The sequence below is a fragment of the Zingiber officinale genome, chromosome 1A (genome assembly GCF_018446385.1).
Source record: "Zingiber officinale cultivar Zhangliang chromosome 1A, Zo_v1.1, whole genome shotgun sequence".
Taxonomy (NCBI): domain Eukaryota; kingdom Viridiplantae; phylum Streptophyta; class Magnoliopsida; order Zingiberales; family Zingiberaceae; genus Zingiber; species Zingiber officinale.
In genome coordinates, this window is record NC_055987.1 from 75,558,055 (window position 1) to 75,581,720 (window position 23,666).

General features: G+C 38.3%; 1 protein-coding gene across 1 annotated transcript in view; it reads right to left on the bottom strand.

Annotated features, from left to right (window-relative positions):
• Positions 1 to 18,925, bottom strand: part of LOC122026313 (heat shock 70 kDa protein 16-like) — an 88,661-nt gene extending 69,736 nt beyond the window's left edge. Inside the window, exons 1-2 of the mRNA XM_042584985.1 lie at positions 17,737 to 18,925; positions 8,547 to 8,759 (exon numbers count right to left, since the gene is read on the bottom strand). Of these exons, the coding sequence (XP_042440919.1) occupies positions 8,547 to 8,759; positions 17,737 to 18,909 (1,386 nt within the window). The 5' untranslated portion in view covers positions 18,910 to 18,925. The remainder of the gene's footprint in view (positions 1 to 8,546; positions 8,760 to 17,736) is intronic.
• Positions 18,926 to 23,666: the final 4,741 nt, after the last annotated feature.

Sequence of the window (23,666 nt, forward strand, 5' to 3'; positions counted from 1 at the left end):
GAACCTCGCTCACACGGACCAAACACATACTACGGCGCTTCCATCTTATTCAGAGATCATCGAGAGGAGATGTTAAGATTTGCAGAGTACCTACAGAGGCTAACATCGCAGATCCCTTGACCAAGGCTTTGGCACAGAGGAAGCATGATGGTCACACTAGGTCATTGGGGCTTAGAGCCTACACTGATTGGCACTAGTGCTAGTGGGAGATTGTTAGCTAGAGCCCTAGAGTTAATCATTTGATGATTGTATTTTGGACTTGTTGTATCATATTCTATATAAATAAAGACATTTGATTTTTGGTTATTATACATACTTATATTGGTGTCAAATAAACTAAGTATAATAACGTCCTTGAGTAGACGGTTCTCACCTATATCAATCGATTAGTTGAACCGATAGTGAGATGATATAGGGAACACTACTCTTAATCATTCCTAGTCGAGTATTAACATTCAGGGACAATATTAATGCAATAAGACTAGCATGTAGGTCAACTCGATGACTTGATCTCACAAGTCATGGATATAGAGATATCAAGTTGACACATGGATATGCATTGGAGAATGTATACTGAATGACCCGCCATGAGAAAGTATCATGGATCGTTATATGAGTGTCATATACTTTCTCATGTGGCTATTAGTATGACTACTAGTCCTTAGACCTGAAGTCACCATGGATCCCTACATAAGGAGTTATGTACTTTGGTTTCGTCAAACGTCACCCGTAACTGGGTGGACTATAAAGGCAATTACTGGATATGTAACGAATTATGCAGAGGGATGTGAGTGATGTAGATGGGATTTATCCCTCCTATATGACGGGAGTGATATCGATATTCTTGATAGAGTGAGACCACGAAGTGCATGGCCATGCCCAAATGAGTCAATATAGGATATTGAGCTCATTTGATTGAGTGAGTCTACTTGGAGTTCAAGATTTAGATTGATTAGAGGATGACACGGTCTATGCCTCACATTGATCAATCTAGATGTCTAGGATAGAAGGGCACTTGTCATATTTTGTGAGGAGTCACAATTAGTATTCACAAGGTGATGTTGGATCTCAACATTCTTGTAACTTGGGTAGTAATGATGTGTTGCTAGATACCGCTCATTACTTATGCTCCTAAATGGGTTTAGGGGCATTGCCAACGTTACAAGAACCTATAGGGTCACACACTAAGGGCAATTAGATGGATATTAGGTTCATTAGATGAACCTAAATGATTACGTTCATATGATGAACCAAATTGGATTAAGAGTAATCCAAAGTAGGCTAATTGAGTTGGACTCAATTTGGTTCATGTGTTAAGTGAGTCTAATTTGGACTTAGACTCATTTAATTAATTTAATTCAATGAATAGAGATTCATTAAATTAAAATTGACTTGAACCAATGGTTAGATTAGATCAACCAAGGGAGAGAAGTGGTTAAGTTTGACTTGACTTAAGTAGGAAGATGAAGAGTCAAGTTTTGACTTGACTTTGACTTGTCAAATGCCACATCATCAAGGCTTCTTCATTTGATCAAGTTTGACTTGACCAAATGTCACCTCATGGAGGAGATCAAGAGACTTGACTCTTGATATTCCATGGGGGTTACATGCCTTGAAGTGGCCGGCCACTTTTAGGTGGAATGAAAAATTGATTTTTCATTCAAGTGGTTGTAACTCCATCTTCTTCTTCCTCTTGAGTTTTCTTCTTGCTCTCCCTCTCCTCCCTACTAATCTCTAAGGTTGCTAGCACATCCTTAGAGATTTTTCTCCATCTCTTGATGTGTCTACTTTGACACTTTCGAGATCCGGCGAACCGAGGACAAGCGGGATTGCGAAGGGCTTCGCATCGAAGGTATAAATCTTTCTTCATGTAGGTCTAGGAGTAGATCTAAGTAGAAACTCGTACTCGTATTTAAATTTTGAAATCTATCCTTCGCACGAGATCCAGTGGCATGGGTGATTCGGGGTTTCCGCAACGCGAAAACGCGATTTTCGCGGCCCGAAAAACCCAACAAAACCGAAGGCTGGCCACGAACTGATCTCGAAAGAAACAAACTGTGCCGATCGACGGGTCATTGGGTCGATCGAACGGGGAGGCTAAAATTATTTCATGGTCAGAGGGGATGTCGTAGACGTTTATGAGACTCGCGGCGTCGCCCGCGTCGAACCGAGTCTCCATGGTAGTGTACTAGAGACTGGGAGCGGGGTCAGACGGCTGCAAGGAGCTCGCCATTGTCGGGAAATGAAAAGGCAGAAGGTTCGACGGAGAAGATGATCGAGGAAAACCAGGCGGAAACGGGAACAAAAATGCTATGGAAACTACGCACAAACGGAGATTGGGAAAGGTCGAAAGGCTTACAAAGAGAAAGGCCGCTGAAGGAGGAAGTCGAGAGTCGTCGGAACGCTGGAAGCAAGCAAAATCGTCGGAGCAAACTGTCGAAGAGCAGAAAGAGAATGCAGAGGAAGAAATGGTGACACTATGGCTTTATAAAGATGGGCGCGGCCAACCAGAGTCGTCCGATCTAGGGCACGGGACTTGGAGCGCACATCCGATCGTTGAATTCGAACAGTCAAATATCACATCAGCAGCTGTCACCTAGGACGTGCGGCGCCTACGCCGACGACACATGGCGCCCTCCCACAGGGCAACATTTAATGGGCGTGGGCACGTGCTCGGCCTTAATGGCGATGATTTGCGCGTATTCCGAGGAGATTTGGGCAACGTCAGTATTGACCGACCGGCTCGCGCCCCTCCGGGGGCGATAAGCAAAAATCCAAGCGCAAAGGCTCAAAGCGTCGATCGGCCGAGAAAGACCAGTCCTACACGAGTTGATCGAGATCTAACCGACTCATTGGCTGATTAGCCAATTTGTCACCAGACTGCTTGTCCAGTCAGTCGGACTTGCAGCCTCTTTCGACTAGACTTAAAGGGGAGGCACGTGATCAGATGATAAGGTAGGGCCGGTCCGGCAGGTGGTCAAAGTGGGCAACGTTAGGCGGGCGTCCGATGGGGCGAACTACCTTCTCGATCAGCAGATAGAATAGCCGGTCCAACACTTCGATAGCTCGATCAGACACCGAGCTTCCGACGCTCATAAAGCTCAACCAGGGAGACACAAAGGCCGAGCGGCCATCCACTGTTTGCCGCTCGGCAAACAGTGGATGTAGCCTTGACTTGACAGGCAGGACTCCTGCGCCCGACGGGGTAAGCCGGCAGTAGCTCATCGACCGAACGGACGCTTTGCCCGGTCGTTGCATCGTCCGGACGGCCGACTGGCCGAGCGGCTCTCCCGCTCAGCCCAATAACAGACAAAGGGAGCAATTGGTAATATCTTCCTGGGATCAGTGCCATTGACAGGCGGCGTGGTCGGCGGTATGGGGAGACAGAGAATCGTACGATGGAAGCTTTCACTATCGCGTTAGGAATATGCCTGGGTTATTGAGGTATGGCGTCAGGCACGCTTTTCTGACACATCCTTTCCAGGTATGCTTGGAGAAGCGTTCACACCTTAGGAAGCGTGCACGCGCCTCTCAGGAGCCCTATATAAGGACCCCCAGACTTTGTCGGAGGTATGTTGGGGATTACTGTAGCTACAGTTACGCTGCTCCTTTCTACTTTATTCTTCTTTCGCTTGTCGGTGACTGACTTGAGAGTCGGAGGGTCATCGCCGGGGAACCCCTCCCTGGCTCGGCACTAACAACTCTGTGGTTGCAGGCTTAGCTCGTCGGAGGTCCGCATCGCCTTCAGTCGACATCCAGTCAACGTGAGCGTCATCTTCCGAGCGTCCGTCTACTCGCACTCGGACAGGATCAACCACCTATCAAGTTACTCATCCCTCGAATATACCAAGCCCTCAACTCACTTTTCATACCATCCTTTAATGTCTTCACTTACGAAGTCCACCTCCTTCACTCAAGAGCGCTTCAAGCCACCATGTGTACAAATCAAGTCCTACACAACTCCATACACGTGTTAGATACAATAATGAGCGTAACTTAAACTCTTTACCCAAACCATCAAATCAAATCAACCCTAACCTCAAAAAGGTCTGTTGAACCAATAATATTCCCATTTTTATGGTTAGCCCCATTGTTTATGGTTGGCAATATGTTTAAATTAGGTAAGCATCAACAAAAAAATATATGAAAATTTAGAATTTAAATAGGCTCCCCCTATACTTAAACTTCCATTATTAAGTTATGAATTTACTAGAAAGAACACCTTCTAACTGAACCATTCACTCTTTTCCTCGATTGTCATTCATATAAAAGATTACACCCAAATCAATCTAAAATCAATAACTTTAACAATAAAATGTATTCTATATCCCAAGTATGCAAACATATCAGAGACCTAAAGCAATTGGATTCCAGACCTAGGTAGTAGTTGGCAGAGCCGAAGCAATTAGAGGAAATAATCAACTATTCCTCCACCTCTGGTAGTTCACCATAAAGGGAAAAATCTGACCATCCTCTACATCTACTTCCAACAAACCCCATTATGACATCATGCAAACACCTCTTGCGAGCATTGTAAAGGCATGGTTGGCATCCTCTCCCCGAACTGTTGGTCAATGAGGTGGGCATCTTGTTTATAAAGGAAGTAAAGCACAACTTATTTTCGAGATCTCGTAGCAACCTCTCCTTTTGGTTGTCGCCTCTTCTAACAAAGGTTAATATAGAAGCTACAAGCATCTCTGCTAACCCTCCATTGCTCACCCCACTACTCATCCTCTGCAATCATTCCTGCATTCCTGTAGAAGACTAATTCCTTTCCCCTCCATAAGATAGAAGGTCAATCTCTCTCTTAATTGTTCACTATAGCAAAAAAATAAAAATGAGAAAGTATTCAAGTTGTGACCACACTTTAATTAGATTTTGCCCAAGCTAAACAACAATTGTTGCAAAGTTATTAGGATATGCTCTATTGATTGTTGTAAACTGAAATTTACAAAACTACTATTATTTTGCTCCAACACATCTGATTGCAAACTACAATGGAAATCAAGGCTCATGCATCATGATAACCCAATATTGAAATTGGTTTATATAACTAGTAAATTGTAACCTCCATTGAAATTTCTTTGATAAAAAAAAAAGACAGCCCAGTGCACGAAGCTCCCGCCATACGAGGTCCTAGGGAAAGATTCATTGTACGCAGTCTTACCCTGCTTTTTGCAAGAGGTTGTTTCCAGGATTCGAACCCATGACCTTTTGATCACATGGAAACAACTTTACCATTGCGCCAAGGCTCCCCTTCGATCGAAATTTCTTTGATGTAGTTGATTAATTTAAATTTTTTGCATTGAATTAATTTTTATTAAAAAAATTGCATATCATCATATATCATTGAAAACCTTCAATATATATATATATATATATACACCACAAAAAAAAAAAAAAAAAAAACACTATCATAAAAAAGATAAAATCTATTATAAAAAAGAAAGCATACAAGTAGTACTATTCTACAAATAATGTTATTCAGTTTAGTTACCACATCAATTAAAAAAACACTATCATTTCTCCTTTGCCATAATGTATTATTTTATTTTATAAGCATCATTAATACCAATAATCTTATATTGGTATACTCAAAGAAACCGCCGCCACCACTATTTAAGAGATACAAGATATAGATGTCAGTTGTAAAGGCCAAAAATAAATTTGCAAGAAGAGCTTAGATTACGTAAACCAAGAGAGGCCATTTGGATCTAAATGATTTTAGGTACAGAACCTTCTCACACATAGCTCCATTAATTATAAAAGACTTCACACACCATCACATCATCCTATATATTGTGGAAACTCATATTTTTTAAAATAACAATTGTCATAAGCCTAAACATAATATGACAAAGGCCTAGACATATTAAGGCAAACCGAGACATATTAAGACAAGCACCTATTTTTTTAACGAAAGAATGGATCCTAATACATTTATTGATTGGTTAACCAAAATGTTAAAGACGAAAACTACATTAACTATATTACATGATCTTTACTAAATGAGTATAGTTTGGTAAAACACACTTAATGGATCCGTTAGAAAATATTGGTTATCTATCTAAGACATTAGCAATCACTACAAATGGAAACAAGATATCAATCAATTGTATAACAAATTTGAAAGGCTAAAATAATCAAAGTAGAATTATAATCACAATTTTAAAATTTATGACAGTGTAATAATATTAGCCAAGGATTTAGGTTGAGCCTTCAATTTATTAATTTATTAATGCACATAGATTAGAAATTCAATGAGAATGTAATTTAATTTCATTTACTAATCTATTAATATAATCTTGAGAGTAAGAAAATTTTATAGTTTAATTATCATTTCTACATCTATTACATTATTGACCAAAACTACAAACCTCAAGTTAAAAGTAAAGTAGATTATCAAAAGGTAAACAGTCAAACCTCCCACTTTACCATGAACCTGTAATAGAACTACAAAAATTGAGTTTAGAAAAAAAAATCCTCTAATGACTTAACCATGGATGATCCTCATTTGACTTTAAAAGTTTGAGAGTTGGACCATAGAATATTCCTTTGATGTCTCCAATGACACCAAATTGTAAATCTCTAATCTCTCTATCGTAGAAAATTCCCTTGAGAACTTGACTTTAAATTATAATCTATAAAAAAATGTTTTAAAGAAAATCTAATCTGACCCCTTTAAAAATAAGACCTTCAATTGAATCTCAACCCTCAATTGAAAATAGACTCAAGAGACCATTAATATGCTATCAAAACTCTATCACAATGAGTGACCCTATCCAAAGATTTGATAACCCTTTTCTTGAGTCTTCATAGGAGACCCCTAACAATACATTACTCGAGCTGCCTAAAGGACCCTTGATAATCTTTTACTCAAATTTCTCAAGAACCTTCTGACAAATTTTTATTTAAGCCTTCCAAAGAGGCCCCTAACAATCCATTGCATGAGCTTTCTAAAAAGTTTCCTAACGATGCTTTACCCAAATCTTTTAAAAAGTCTTTTATAATCCTTCACTAGAACTTCTAAAAAGCCTTGCTGACTCCTTTACTTTAGCCTCCTAAAAAACCCTCACCATCCTTTTTGAATTTTTGTAGTGCCTTATGCAACTCACCACATTTAATTAAAAAACCTTCCACATGTTATTGACTATGATTCAAGTCTATGATTGTCGTACTACCTTAGGGATTCAAAATAACTAAATAAAAAGAATAAAAGGGCAAAACATGAAGGAAAGTTAAAATCACTAATAATAATTCTAGACAATTATAGGGTGTCCATTTTGACTTTAAAGCTCATTGGCATATTACTTTAGCTTTTTTGCCTACTTTTATAAGTCAAACTAAAAGTTCTATTACATGTATAACAGAGATACATGTCACTACTAGGACAATGTACTAGGAGAAAGATTTTTATAAGAAATAAACTGATGCACCTCATAGACTTAAAAGATAGTGATTTATAAGGTACCTATGCATTAATTAGCCCTACAAATTAGATAAGGAGTCCTACTAAAGAATTTACTATTCTTATCATATGAAAAACTGAATATAGCGTATGTTTATTCAATTTACCAATATATATAAATATTAGTTCAATTTTCAAATTAAAGACTATGTTAAAGTTCTAAGAGACATGTGAGCCTATATCTTTATACATTGAGTTTATCTCACAGGCGAGTAACATAGAGTACTTCTAGATCAGAGAGACAGTATCTAGAGACTGTTTTCAGACTCATTAAACGAGTAAAAAGGAAGAGAAATAGAGCAAATATGAATATCTATTTGTTACACGAGGGACCATCTAAGAATGGATAAGAAAGAATTATGCTTCATGAGGCAATAACTACTTGTATTTGAACAATCAAAGAAAGCGCAAGCAACTTGCTTGAAGTTGAGTTCTCCTACTTTGGAGAGAAAGATACAATATTTGAGAATAAATTTAAGGTTTCTTTCAAAAATTTTAGTTTTAAACTTCTACAATTTGTCAAATATTAATAGTTGTTTAGTTTATTAGAGTTTTTTGGGATAAGATAGGTCTTTATTTTTTAAAGAACTCATCTTATAATAAATATACTAAAGGGTTAGAATCATAATTGATCATCTTTCAATTTTGTAACATATTCTCCTCTTTAGTGAGCTATGAGAGTTTTGGCGGTACATTTTTTTTATAATGCATCACTTGATCTTCATAGTTTAGCCTACAAAATAGTTTAGCCTATGAGAGTAATGGAAATTCTTTCATTGAATGAAACTTTCCATCTTTGTGAGGTTCTGTGTGAGATCATTATCAGTGCTGTATCAAGCAGTATCAAAGATGAATTTTCAATTCCACATTGTGTTCTCATTCTTCCTCTCCCACAAATAACTCTTGTTTCCCATCTCAAAAACCTCCAAGTGCACATGTTTCTAACATACTATATAGCATATATTGAAAAAAAAACCTTCAAAACTAGAATGATGCGCAGAAATTTCTAAAAACAAACAATAAAGCATCTAAGCAATCAGTATAGTGTATGCATGCACACAGCAACTTAATAGTTTACCTGGTAGCAGCTGATTTTTAGTGGGGCACCAGGTGGAAGTTCACTTTGGATGGCATAAAATGCTTCCATTTTAAATGAATTAGTTTGATAGAAAGAAAGCACTTTAACACTTGGAATCAGTTGTCCCTTACGTACTAAAACATTACTTGACACAGTTGTAATAGGACCTTCATCCATTGCAAAGTTAACTGAGAAAGGAAAAGAGTCTAACACCTGTAATCACCAATGAACATGCTTAGGTATATAAACTAGGAAGACTATGTACAGCAAATGGTCGAAACTGAAAACAAAAAATGGAAGCTTCATCTAACGAAAAGATTACCACTATACATGTTTCACTATTTCTGTTTCAACTTTTTCTAAAAGTAGAAGCACCTAATGGAAAGTTGTTAGCAAAACACTTAGGCCCTATCTGGAAGAAGAATATTCTCATGGAGATATTGAACTGCAAACAGACAAAAATCTGAACCAAACTACAAAGAAAATTATTTTCATGGAGGCACAACCCATAATGGCATGCATATATACATCCGTCACAAACCCAAACCCAGTATTATCAAGAGACTCATGCAAGAAGTTACCCTATATATAAACCAAAAATGTTTTCAAGGAATCTAACCTAGGCAGCAATGTTGCTACTGCTATAGAAAAAGATCCAGTTCATTTGTGTCACTTGCATTGGCAAACCAATGCACAGCAGCAGAATTGCAAAATAAGATGTACCTATGAAGTGGCCATGTAATATGTATAAATAAGATACAACACAAGGAACCCTTAGTATTTTGCCATGCACAATAATAGAGAAAATATTGGCAATAAGACAGGAATGTTTAACAGTTGAAGACAGCATAGAGAAATATGCTAATCCATGAGAGTAACCAGAGAATATGCGGCTAAGCATGCAGTCTCAATTTAATGCTAATGTGAATCCATAAACAATATATCTGTGAAAATGATCACATAGTACAATATGTGACATAATGAAGTGGATAAAATAAATAACATAACCAACAAAATCCTCATACAACTTTACCTTGAAACTTCAAAAGAGAATTCCCAGGTTATGAATTACATTTTGGGCTACTCTCCTAATGGTGCATAAATAATAAATAATTCACTTTGACCAAAATAAATTAAATCTAAAATCAAATTGCTTTAGCTGCACAAAATGGTCGACAAACTAATTTGGAAATCAGTTCATGACAACATTTTCACTTGGAATTTTGTGCTAGTTCATTTGCATCTAAAGAATTGCATCTAGGGGATATATATCATAATGATGCTTAAACAGCTCACATTCATCAAAACAAGCCCATTTCAAAATTAGCTAGCAAGATGATTACATGGCCAACAAGCTAATTTCAAAATTGGCTTATATAAGCAGTTTCCTTGAAAATCCTATGTGTGGGACCATTTCTACTTAAAAAGCATTTCAGTACTATATTTTCGGCTAAAATTATCAAATTTTTAATTTAATTTCACTTATATTTTGGAAAAAAAAAATCTCTTAAATTACAAAATTGTATCACTTTGATGTATCTATTTTTAAAAAAAAAAATCATTTAGTATTTCTTTTCATAATGTTTTAAATTTATAACTTTTCTAAAAACTAAATTTTTTTATGATTGTTTAAATTTTAACTCATTTAGAAGTTTTTAAGAATTTACATTACTTAACCCTGTATTGCTTTATTTTAAAATTTTATATTATTTTATTTTGGTGTTTTTATATATATTTTTTAAATTTATATCTTATGTAGCAAGATAAATGTGTTAAACAGATTGAGCGGCCTCATGAGTGGATGTGGCTGATTTTTCTATTTGCGGGTGAGGATGTAGTAGTTAGTTTGAGTGCAATTATGACCAAAAAAATTATAGGTGGGGCATCCAATTGATGTTTAAGAAAAAATGGTGCTTTTGACGTTTCTGTTATGGACCAAGCTCATACAGCAAAAGAGAATTTGGAGCCCGTCAAATATAAGAGATACACGGCAGATTTAGAAAAGATGGTGCAAATCAAGAGAATTGATTCAGCTATAATAATTTATAGTAATTGATTTTATTTGAGTCAAGTATCTTTTATTCTAAGTAGAATTGAGTCTAGTATCTTTTTATTTTTGGTAAGAATAAAACCTTTCTTATTCAAGGGTTATCTTCTTCATTCGTCGAGAAGGAACGTCCTAGTTGTATTTAAATGGTTGAAATAATGCAATAAAGATTATCATTGAGTTTTACAAAAAGAAATTAAATCCATAGATTGAGAGGTTCTCTAATTTCCTCGAGCCTCAATTCCCCCTACCACCATAGGCCGTTAAGGTCGTAAAACCAAGAAGATGAAAGTTGATCCTGCCGACCAGCTGGTAAAACGTCCCATTACGCGATCCATAGCCAAGGGTCTCAACAAATTGGTATCAGAGCCCATTATAATGGGTGACTCTCAAGCACTTCAACAACGTTTTGATGCGTTTTTCAAAATCTACCAGGAGGACAAAGCTTCCAATGAAAAACGGCAGCAGCTCATCCATGCTCAACTAGAGGAATTGTCGAAAAGCTTTTCTAATCTACACTCGCACAACAACCATCGAGGTGAAGAGAGCAGCAATCATGCCGATCCACAAAGACACCGCTCGAATGAGTATCATGGCCATGAGGAGGGATCCTCATATATACCACGATATTCGAAACTAGATTTCCCACGTTATGATGGTGAGTCTGATCCTTTGGGATGGCTCAATCGATGCGACCATTTTTTTCGCCATCAACGCACTTTGGAGGAAGAGAAGGTGGGCCTAGCCTCATTCCATCTTGAGGGAGATGGCCAACTATGGTTCATTAAACTCGAACATGATCGACCTCATATTTAATGGAAGAAGTTCAAAGATTAGTGTAATTTGAGGTTTGGGCCACCTATTCGCAACAACAAATTGGGCGAGCTTGCAAAACTTCAACAATCAATATCCGTTGAAGACTACCAACGAAAGTTCGAACAATTGGCGGCACGAGCAAGTTCCTTAACCTCAGAACAAGAAGTGCAAATATTCATTAGTGGCCACCAAGATCACATCGCTGTGGAAGTCGAGCTTCACCACCCAGAAGATCTCACTTTGGCTATGAGTTTTGCTCGTCTTTATGAACGCCTCTCTAAACAATCTGAATCAACGATCACACTACGGCACACCCCCGTCCTGCCACCGAAGCAACCATTTATCAAATGATTAAATCGAACGGAAATGAAAGAACGACGTGCCAAGGGCCTTTGTTTTAATTGCGACGGACTTTACATTCCTGGTCACTATTGCAAACGTCTTTTTTTGGCTCGAGGGATTAGAAGATTATGATGAACAGAACCACGTCGAGGATGTTGAAATTTCCCTTAATGCGATCACTAGCACCCGTGCTCCTCAAACCATGCGAATTCAAGGACGAATTAACCCACACCTCCTTGCTGGTTCTCATTGACTCGGGAAGTACTCATTGCTTTTTAAATTCAACACTTGCATCAATCTTGGGCTTACAAAAGTCTTGCGCTCTGGGTGGCAGTAGCTAATAGGCGACGACTACAATACCTTGGGGTCTGCCGCAATGTATTAATCTATTTGGGTGATAACAAATTTAATGTAGAATTTTCATTCTACCATTGGGGGGCATTAGAGCAGTGTTGGTAGTCAACTAGCTTCGCACCCTTGGTCCCATCCTTTATGATTTCTCCCAGATGCGCATGAGCTTTCAACATACCGGCAACACCATTTATTTACAAGGATCGGGTGCTACTCTAACAGCAGAAGTGACCTCTCTCGCAACGGCTACCCTTCCAAAAGTTCATGAAAAACAACTACGACATATTCTGGAAAAGTATGCTGTAATTTTTTAGGAACCATCGGCCTTCCACCTTTTCGCAAGTGTTGTCACAAAATTTTACTTGAACAATGTACCAACCCTATCGTGGTGTGTCCTTATAGATACCCCCATGCACAAAGAGATGAAATCGAGCATCAATGCAATAACATGATTGCCAAGGGCTTGATTAGACAAAGCACATCTCCTTTCTCTTCGCCAGTTTTATCGCTAAAAAAACCAGACAACACGTGGCGCTTTTGTGTGGATTATAGGGCTCTCAATGAAAAGACAAGTTTCCTATCCCTGTGATCGATGAATTACATGGATCCTTTTATTTTACTAAGTTGGACCTCATATCCCATATCACCAAATCTGAATGGAACCGAACAGCATTTCCATGACAGCTTTTCGCACTCACCATGGCCATTTTGAGTTCGTAGTAATGTCATTCGGGCTCACCAACGCCCCCTCAACTTTTCAAGCTCTTATGAATAATATCTTTGGCGATTTTCTGAGAAAATTTGTACTAGTTTTCTTTGATGATATACTTGTTTACAGTGCTTCTTGGGAGAAACATCTCCACCATTTGCAGATCGTTTTTGGGATATTACAGTAGCTACACCTCTTCCTAAAAGATTCTAAGTGTTTATTTGCTCGGACGGAAATTGCCTATCTTGGTCACATCATTTCTCGTCCAGGGGTGGTCGTCGATAATGACAAAATTGATGCAGTTCTCCATTGGCCACAACCCACTACTCTTCATGCCCTTCGTGGTTTTCTGGGGCTCACGGGGTACTATCGTAAATTTGTCCAAGGATATGGAGTGTTGGTGTCCCCTCTAACTAGCCTCTTGCGAAGGAACTCTTTTGAATGGAATGAGGCGGCGGAATTGTCATTCCAAAAGTTAAAGATCGCCCTTACTTCCACACTGGTACTTGCCTTGCCCGATTTCTCAAAGTCATTTGTGGTGGATTGTGATGCCTCAGATATGGGGATCGGTGCAATTCTACAGCAAGAAGGACGCCCCATTGCTTTTTTTAGCCGTCCCTTGCCCCAACGACACAAGAAGCTCCCTGCTTATGAGAAAGAACTCGTCGGATTGGCCAAAGCTATACATCATTGGCGTGCTTATCTTTGGGGATACAAGTTCTTGGTTCGAACTGACCATTATAGTCTAAAATTTTTATTGGAACAACAGATTACCAACTCGCCTCAACAACACTGGATTAGTAAGCTGCTGGGTTTTGATTTTCTCATCGAATATCAAGCAGGCCGAAACAATGTGGCAACAGATTCACTTTCACGTCGTGACAACAATAATGGGCAATTGACCGCCATCTCCATGCCTAAATTAAATTTAATAGAGGGCATCCAATCTAAATACTCTACTTCCCCGGAAATTCAGCACCTTATTCAGGTGTCACAGTGAGGCGAAGGTCGCATAGAGTACAAGGAAGGGCTTTTATTCTTCAAAGGCAGAATCTATCTCCTTGCTACATCTCTCACTTCTAAAATAATAACCATGATACATAATGAATTTCACAAAATATATCAGAAGATATTATATCGAATTACATGAGATTTCTATTGGCCCGGGATGAAACAACAGGTTCACATGTTTGTGCGTGAATGTCCAATCTGCCAACACAATAAAGTGGAGCATTTGAAGTCCGCGGGATTACTACAACCCTTGTCTATTCCTCACCAAGTGTGGTCGAACATTTCCATGGATTTTATTGACGGGTTGCCTCCATCTCAAGGTAAAACTGTATTGTTTGTTGTTGTGGATTGCTTCTCTAAGTATGCCCATTTCATCCCTTTATCACACCCATACACAGCTGTGAAGGTGGCTCAAGTTTTCTTTGATATCATTTTTAAGCTTCACGATCTTCCAGAAACCATCATCAGTGACCGTGATACAACCTTCATTAGTTCTTTCTGGAAGGAGCCATTTCGCTTTAGTGGGACACAACTTTGTTTCTCGTCCACTTACCATCCCCAATCGGATGATCAGACCAAAGTCGTGAACAGGGTTATTGAGATGTATTTGCGTTGCTTTACGGGAGAATTTTCAAAGAAATGGGTATATTGGATCTCTTGGTGATAATTTTGTTACAATACTGGTTATCACACGTCCCTCAAGGCCACCCTATTCGAGATCGTGTATGGGTGATTGCCTCCACGCCTATTATCATATTTGGCTAGTACTTCTCATATTGAATCAATAGATCAACAGCTACAAACTCGAGAACAACTTCTAAAGAATCTACGAGGAAACCTTCTTGTTGCCTAAAATCTCATGAAACTTCAATATGATGCATCCCATCGGGAGGTACGGTTTGAGATAGGAGATATGGTGTTGTTAAAGCTTCAGCCTTATCATCATGTAAGTTTATCGTCCAATAACCATTCAAAATTGTCTCCTCGCTTTTATGGGCCTTTTAAAATCATTGACCGTGTGGGTCATGTCGCTTACAAACTCCAATTTCCAGACCACGTCAAGCTCCACCCAGTTTTCATGTGTCCTCTTTAAAAAAATATCACGACAGCATCCCTAGCGTCCCCACTCTTCCACCCATACATCAAGAAGATTACATTCCTTCTCCGCTAGCAGTTCTCGACTATCGCTCACATCATGGATGCTCCCAAATTCTAGTTCATTGGGAGGGCTTATCCCCTACCGAGGCTTCATGGGAAGATGCAGTGGCTATCATGGAACGTTACCCATCATTCGTGTTTACAAACAAACCGGTTTCTCAGGGAGGGAGTAATGTTATGGATCAAGCCCATACAACAAAAGAGAATTTGAAGCCCATCAAATATAAGAGATACACGCACGATAGATTTAAAAAGGATGGTGCAAATCAAGAGAATTGATTCAGCTATAGAAATTTATAGTAATTGATTTTATTTGAGTTAAGTATCTTTTATTTCAAGTAGAATTGAGTCTAGTATCTTTTTATTTTTGGTAAGAATAAACCTTTCTTATTCAAAAGTTGTCTTCTTCCTTCGTCGAGAATAGGGATGGCAATTTTCCCCGCGGGTTTGGGGCCCCGCGGGAAAACCCGAAATGGGGATGAGGATCCCCGATTTTTCGGGGATGGGGCGGGTTCGGGGCGGGTATGGGAATACTATCCCCATCCCCGAATCTGCCCCGAATATTATTATTATTAATATTAATAAACAATAATATGATTTTTTTAAAAAAGTATTAATAATAGTGTTAATATTAATATTAAAAATTTTGAAAATATTATTAATAATAATATTATTAATATTGATATTAATATTAATATTAATATTATCATTAATAATAATTATTAAATAATAATAATAATATAAATTAAATTTGGGAATGAGGTGAGGATGGAGGTGGGGATGGGGATTTGATCCCCGTGGGTTTAGGTTCGGGGAATCCCGAACCCGAAAAAATGAGAACAGGGCGGGGATGGGAATGTCAAACCCGCCCCGCCCCGCCCCGCCCCATTGCCATCCCTAGTCGGGAAGGAACATCCTAGTTGTATTTAAATTGTTGAAATAATGCAATCAAGATTATCATTGAGTTTACAAAAAGAAATTAAATCCATAGATCGAGAGGTTCTCTAATTTCCTCGAACCCCAAATCCCCCTACCACCATAGGTCGTCAAGGTTGTAAAACCAAGAAGACAAAGGTTCATCCTGCCAACCAGCCGGTAAACCGTCCCATTATGCGATCCATAACCAAGGGTCTCAACAATTTCTTAATAAGAAAAGGAGCACTTTTTAATTTTTTTTACCCATTTTTAGAATCTACTTACAACCAATTTGGTGCAAAGAAATTTAAATTGAAAAGTATAATAGAAAAAGCAAATAGAGAAGAGTGTCTTTTAGTAAAAAATGAAAACAATGGCATATTTCAGTTGAGGATTATAAAGATAGGCATTCTTGATAGCATCCTCTTCTTTGTTTGTACTATTGAAGTCCAATATGGAACTGTGGACGAGTCAAATGTCTATTTCAAATGTTCTAGGCCTCTTCCTATCAATCGAATTCCTATGAAGGCTTTCACCCTTCTTTTCCAAAGGGCTAGTATTAACTATAGAGAATAATGACTAGAAAAAGAGCCCCAATGCACATAATAGAGAAGATGATTGCTTGCCTAACTTTTATCCGTGTTGAGGATTGTCAACTTGTCTAGTTCTCTTTCAAGCATAGCCCCTTCAAAATATTAACTACGTGTTTTAATAAATTTCCCTTCAATATAATTTTTGTTTAATCAAGTAAACACAAAATATATAAATATATGGAATTTAAGTTTAGTAATATTAGACATAGCAATGCAATTGTTACACTAAAAGATAACGAATTACTTGTAAGAGTTTTAACTATCTAGGGTTGTTTTTTCTAAAAGATAGAGATGTTGATAGAGATGTTTTATATAGGATACAAGTAGGGTAGTTGAAATGGAGGGTGTCAGATTTTCATTGTGATCATAAGGTACCTCTAAAGTTTAAAGAGAAATTTTGCAAAATGACAGTTAGCCTACTATATTATATGGAGCTAAATGTTGGGGCTATGGAGCCAGCATACGACCAAAAGATAAGAATCGTATAGATGAAGATGTTAAGATAGATATACAGATATACGAGGATGGATAAAATAAAAAATGAGAACATTAAAGAAAAAGTCAAAGTTACACCTATTAAGGAAAAACTCTGAGAGACACGTTTAAAATGATATGAACACATACTTAAGCATCTAATAAATATCTCAGTTAGGCAATACGAGAGCATGATAAATACGCATATTAATAAAGGAAGAGGAAGGACCAAATAAGATTTGGTTACAACAATAACATAGGATATGAGGGTATAATAAGGGATCAAGCTCAATGACATATGAGGATCTATATACCCAACTCCATTTAGTGGGATAAAAGCTTGATTGTTGTTGTAATATAGTATAAGATGTTGTCAAGTTTTTTCTAATCAAGTAATAATGTTCAATAGCTAAGTAGTCATCCTGCTATAACTTAACTTTACAAAGGAAAGAACTTTCTTCCAAGGCTTATGTTAAAATATTTGATTGGGTAACACTTCTCTTAAATGCTTAGGTAATTAGGATAGTTCCAATTTACTGATTCTTGGTTTGATATGCTCTCTACATTAACCTCAACTATGTTAAACCTTACCAAACATCATGTGATTAGCCAAAGTCCAATGCATTTGGCATAGGCAAACTAATGATGAGTCATGGGCATAGAAATGATGTCATTAAACAAGACTATATGGAAAATAAATTAAGATTTGGAAATCAAGTTATGTGGAACTAGACAACCACAATAGTGGAGCATTATAAAAGTAGAAATTCTCACCTCATAATCCCTAACCTTGAATGTGGGATTGAGCATAGCACAATGAAGGGCACAACCCCTAGCAACACATTCACTAGCATTGAGAGTCCGGCTTGGTTCTTTCCTAAAGAAATCTGTCAAAATCCTTGTTATTGCAGGGATTCGGGACCCAGAGCCAACAAGCTCAATGCTGTTGATTTTATCATGTTTCAGTCCCGAATGTTCTAAAGCTAGCCTGCATGGTTCCAAGAGCCTGTCAAACAAACTTGTGCAGAGTCTCTCAAATTCTTCCCTCTTGATGTACCCCTTCACATCTTTCTCGTCCATCAAACACTCTATATTCAGGGGCGCCTCTGGGTTTGCACTTAGAACCCTCTTTAGTTTCTCACAATCAGCCCTCAACCTGATGCTGGCTCGTACATTAGAATGTACATCAATCTTGTACTGCTCCTTGAATTGCTCGGAAAAGTGGTTGAACAGTACCTCATCGAAATCCCTCCCACCCAAATTTGCATCGAAAGCATGTGATAGAACATTCATTTTGTTAGACCCGAAGTTCACAACGGAAACCTGGGTGTCGCAATGACCAATATCGATAAAAACTACACAGGATGAAGAGCCCCGGGGATGATGGTCGGTCTTATAGATTCCATACCCTAATGCCGTCGCTGCACAGTCATGCATCAATCGCAGCGGCTTCAGGCCAGCAATTGCAGCAGCATCGAGATAGGCCCTCCGTTGGATATCGGTGAAGTAGGAGGGAATCCCAATGACGCAATCGGTGACCACGGTCTCCAGGTTCTTCTCCGAGATCTGCTTGAGGTGGGCAAGGAGCATGGCGAGGATCTGGACGGGGGTGAAAGAGCGCTGTTCGTTCAGGAAGTTGACGCAGAGCAAGATCCCTCCGTCAGGGGCCTCAGAGGCATTGAATGGGAGGCGGCGAAGGTCATCCTGAATAACGGGATCGCGGAAAGGGCGGCCAATGAGGCGCTTGACTTGGGAGACGGTGTCTTTGGGGAAGCGGGAGGCGGTGGCAGCGCCGGCAGTCCCGAGAAAACGCTGTTTGTCGCCGAAGCAGACCACAGCCGGAGTCTCACGGCTGGACTCGTCGTTGAGGAGGACGTCGATGCCGCGCTGCCGCACGGTGCCGATGACGCAGCTGTCATTGCCAACGTCGAAGCCAACTACGCTCATCTCGGAGTTTGCACTCAATTACGAAGAGCGAAGGAGAAATTCGAGGTCGGGATTAGGATCAGGAATGAGAAGAACCCTAGAGAGAGAGAGAGGAGCGAGGGTGTGGAGGAGAGGGATTGAAGGAGAGCAAAACATGGAGACTGCATCCTTCAGCGCAAAAAGGCACATGAGAAACGAATTCTAGAAACCGCGGGAAACGCGTATCTGCTCCCAGAGTAACCCTGGCATAACTTCGACAGTGTGCATCTCTAAGACATCAACCCCGTCTAGCTTTCCAAATGGTAAACAGCCATGATTTTGTGTGTATTCTTTAATTTGATCTTCAAATAAAGGGGCTCAGTTTAGAGTTTGCATGGTTTGAGTTTTTGTAGTCATTTGAGATTATCTTGTTCTTGCTTGAGAATCTGATAGGGATCTTTAAAATTAAAAGTTTTCCTAGCTTTTCTTTGGATTTTTCGGTTTGTCATATGGAGAGATTTTGAAGTTTTTCAATAACATCTTCAGGTAAAGGTGCAAGACTGGATCTGAAGCTAGGTGTTATTTTGTTTGGTAATACAAGTAAGGGTGCTTGAGAAACTTTGATAATCACTAGGTTGAGCAAAACCTATTGTTGGTGGTTCAATTGGTTCTGTGACTTGTATGGAATCCCTAAAGATTTGAGTGTTCTTGGTTATGATGAAAGAGTTCATATAATGACTTGTTATTAGCTTTTACTCACACAAGTGTTTGCTTGGACTTACAGAGACCTCTCGCCTATTTGCTAAGGTAAGACTTGTTCTTTTGTTAAAGCTAGTAAACCTTGCTCTGATACCAATAAATCGACGAGGAAGAGAAGTGATAAAGAGAATTGATTCGTGCAGAGTGGGGGAAAAGGTGTTGGATCAAGATACAAGTTAGAAATAACTGAGAGAAGAACTTACTTGATGTTGCAGACTCAGCTTACTTCAAACTTACATATTTATTCCCTGAAGAGAAGTGTTTACAACTATTACCAAAGTAGGGCTCAAGTATTGCTTGATGCTCTGCAATGGCTTACATATCCTCCTTATATAGGATTAGAAAGAGAAACCTCGGGTGCTCCTTGGGCATCATCGACAGGTTCTACTTTTTATCTTGATAAGAGGGAATCTTATGCACTGTACAACACAACACACAAAAATTATTCGGTGCTCTTACTATTACACCTTTACAGCTAGAGCATTATTAGATGCTCATATTATTGCACCACCTTTACAGCTAGTTGTTAGGTGTTGCTACTACTAGGGGTTGTAGTGGTAAGGGTCCACCATGTTCACACTTTGAAATTGTCCATCCTTCTGACAACATCATTAAGCAAGTTTACTGCCAGCTCAAGTTGGTGGTCCACTTGCAAGGTGGTTGGGGTCCAGTCGAACCACCAATTATCCTTGGTGCTTAGACTTTTACATTCTCGTAATTTGAGTGAATGGATGATTCGTAACTATTGAAGGACATTTGTGGTTTGAACAGCTGCTTGTCTTTGTAGTTGGTGGAGTTGTTCCCTGATGGCTTGATCATCCTCGAGGGTGATTAGGCATTGTTATCCTTGGTGTTTAGACTTTTACATTCTTGTAATTTGAGTGAATGGATGATTCGTAACTATTGAAGGGCATTTGTGGTTTGAACAGCTGCTTGTCTTTGTAGTTGGTGGAGTTATTCCCTGATGGCTTGATCATCCTCGAGGGTGATTGGGTATTGTCTCTATAGAAGCCTCTGATATTGTTCAGCCAGGTAGAGAGGTTGTCGAGTATCTTGATCATCTCTTGCTGGGCCTCCTTGTTGGGCTTTTGCTGAACTTCCTCCAATGCTTGGGGTACTAGTTTCAGTCCCTCGCGGATCTGGGCTAGCCATTCTGAAATTAAGAGACAATTTATTAGTCTTAAAAGTGAATCTGCTAATTGATTATTTTGGCCTTCCATGTGTTCAAATTGGATGGTAATGCCAGTTCCAGTAATATAGTCTATGAAGGCGAGCCACCGAACCCTAGAGGGTTTATTTGTAGCAGTCTTCTCGAAAAATCTTATGATCGTCTAGCAGTCAGTTCTAATAATCATCTCATTCTTATCTAAATAATATATTTTGAGAGCTTCGAGGGAGTTCATAACGGCATATATCTTTACATCAATGGTAGATTTAATAGGAGAGTATTTGCCACTCGCATATGCGCACACCTTCTCTGAGGTTTTAGGGTCATATTTACACCTTTTCCATTTGCATGGGCCTCCTCATCTTTCAAGGCATCCGTCTACTTCAAGTATTATAAAATAATCTTCAGGAGGCACTTCTAAATCTGGCAGTTGTTTGACGATCTCTTTAACTTTCTTTACTAAAGAACAATCCTGAAAATTCATCCTTTTGTCACCTGTAGGGTTGGTTTTTGCGTAGAGAGGACTTAATAGTTTGCCAAGGTTAGGGATGTAGTTTCTGACATAATTAAGAATACCCAACCAGGAACGCATCCCTTTCTTTATCATTAAATCTTCTTCCTTGAAATTTATGTTTTTTGTAATAATGTGTGACTGTAGCTTAATCTTTCGATTTCCTAGGACCGCACCTAGAAATTCTATTTCGAGAACAACAATTTTCATCTTAGTTGGGCTTAAAATAAGCCCATGCTGTTGGCATATGTTGAGCATAATTCTAAGATGCTTCGGGTGCTTCTTCATTCCTGGAGAAGACTAAGATATCATCAATATAAACATCAATGAAATTACTTGTCCCCTTGAAACAATTATACATCTTCCTCTAGAATATTGCAGGTGCATTTTTCAGCTCGAATGGCATAACAAGCCATTTATATAACCCATTAGGTACCCAGAAGGTGGCCCACTCAATGGATTCTGGGTGCATTGCCACTTGGTGAAACTCGCTTTTTAAGTCAAATTTAGAGTAAATGGAACTATGGCTTACCTTTTGAAGTGTAGTATTTATACCTGGTAAGTTGTATTGATCTTTGTTTGTAAGATCATTTAGCCTCTTATAATTGAATATCATTCGTTCTTTTCCTTTTGTTTCCTTTCCTGTCTCAGGATCTACTGTTGTTCCTGAATTGACTATGATGGCAATGGTCTGATGCCTGCTTGTACTTGGTCGGATTACTCCAAGCTTTAATAATGACTATATTGTTAGAGTATATACTAAAATCCTAGCTTTTTGTAAACATTTATATTTGAAATAAAGAATCACATTGGTCAAATGTCTACATTTATATGCTGAGTGTAGTTGTTCAATTAATTTATATTGTAGACAACATGGTGTGTGGTGTCACATACAGAAGATCATGTTATCAGTTCCTTATAAATTATAAACAGTAGCTCACGACTAAGATGGATAGGAATAAACCATTGGAATAGTCGTAGTGTAATTTGGTATTAGTTTATCTTAACTATAAAATTACATTAGTACACTCTGAGTGTGTTGAGCAGGACCATTTAAGGTAAGTTCTTTTTATACTGACTGCATAAAAGAACAAGACCTTTGTTATTATGAAAGTGTGTGTTGTTAATCATGATATAATAACAAACACATATACTCAATATTCATTTCTTTAATTTATCAAAGGGTGCGATTTAGTTCGATAAATCAATAGGCCCGATAAGTTGGGAAATTGTATTATTTATATGGTGTGTTGTTGATTATAGAATGAAACTGTGTCCTAATAATCTAGGTTGATGATGTCCCCAAGAGGATCTCATAAGGATTGTCATGTAAACCCTGCAGGTAGACTTAGTCCGACATGACAATGAGGTTGAGTGATACTACTCTTGGAGCTAGATATTAATTAAGTGAGTTGTCAGTAACTCATTTAATTAGTGGACATTCTATATCTTAAACACAGGGAGATTAACACACTCATGATAAGAAGGAGCACATATAGTAATATGGGATTGGTACGATAGTTCAATAATAACTCTTTAGTGGAATGAGATATTATTGATGAACTCGAGTTGGGTGTTCGGGGCGAACACGGGAAGCTCAAGTTCATCAGGAGACCAAAACCAATTCCTTCTCTCGGTCCCTGTCGTAACCTCTTATTTATAAAGTCTTATACCCACCCATACCCACCTTCTTACCCACCTTAAGGTGGTCGGCCAAGCCTATCTTGGAGCCCAAGCTAGGGTCGGCTAAACCAAGGTGAGTTGGTGGTCGACCCTAGCTTGAACCCAAGCTTAGGTGGCCGCCCAAAATAAATTAAAAGGATTTTATTTTTAAAATCTTTTCTTATGTGGAAGCCATGGTTTTAAAAGAGAGTTTAAAATTTAAATATTTCCTTTTATAATTTTCTACAAAAGATTAAGAGAAATGTTTGATATCTTTCCTTATTTGTAGTTAAAAGGAAGATTTTAATTTTTGATAAAACTTTCCTTTTTTAACCATCCTCATGATTTTAAAAGAGAGTTTTAAAATTTAAATCTTTCCTTTTATAATTTTTACAAAAGATTAAGAAAAGATTTGATATCTTTCCTTATTTATAGATTGAAAGGAAGTTTTTAATTTTAGAGAAAACTTTCCTTTTTGTAAATCATCCACATGTTTTAATAGAGAGATTTTAATTTATAAAAGTTTCCATTTATGACCAACCATGAAGGGAATTTTTAAAAAAGAAATTTTTATTTAAAAATTTCCGAAAACAAATTAGGAAATTTTAATTTTGTGTTTAAAACTTTCCTTCCTTGGAGGATTAGATATGGTCAGTCACATTAATAGAGAAAAGAATTTTAATTAGTTAAATTTTCCTT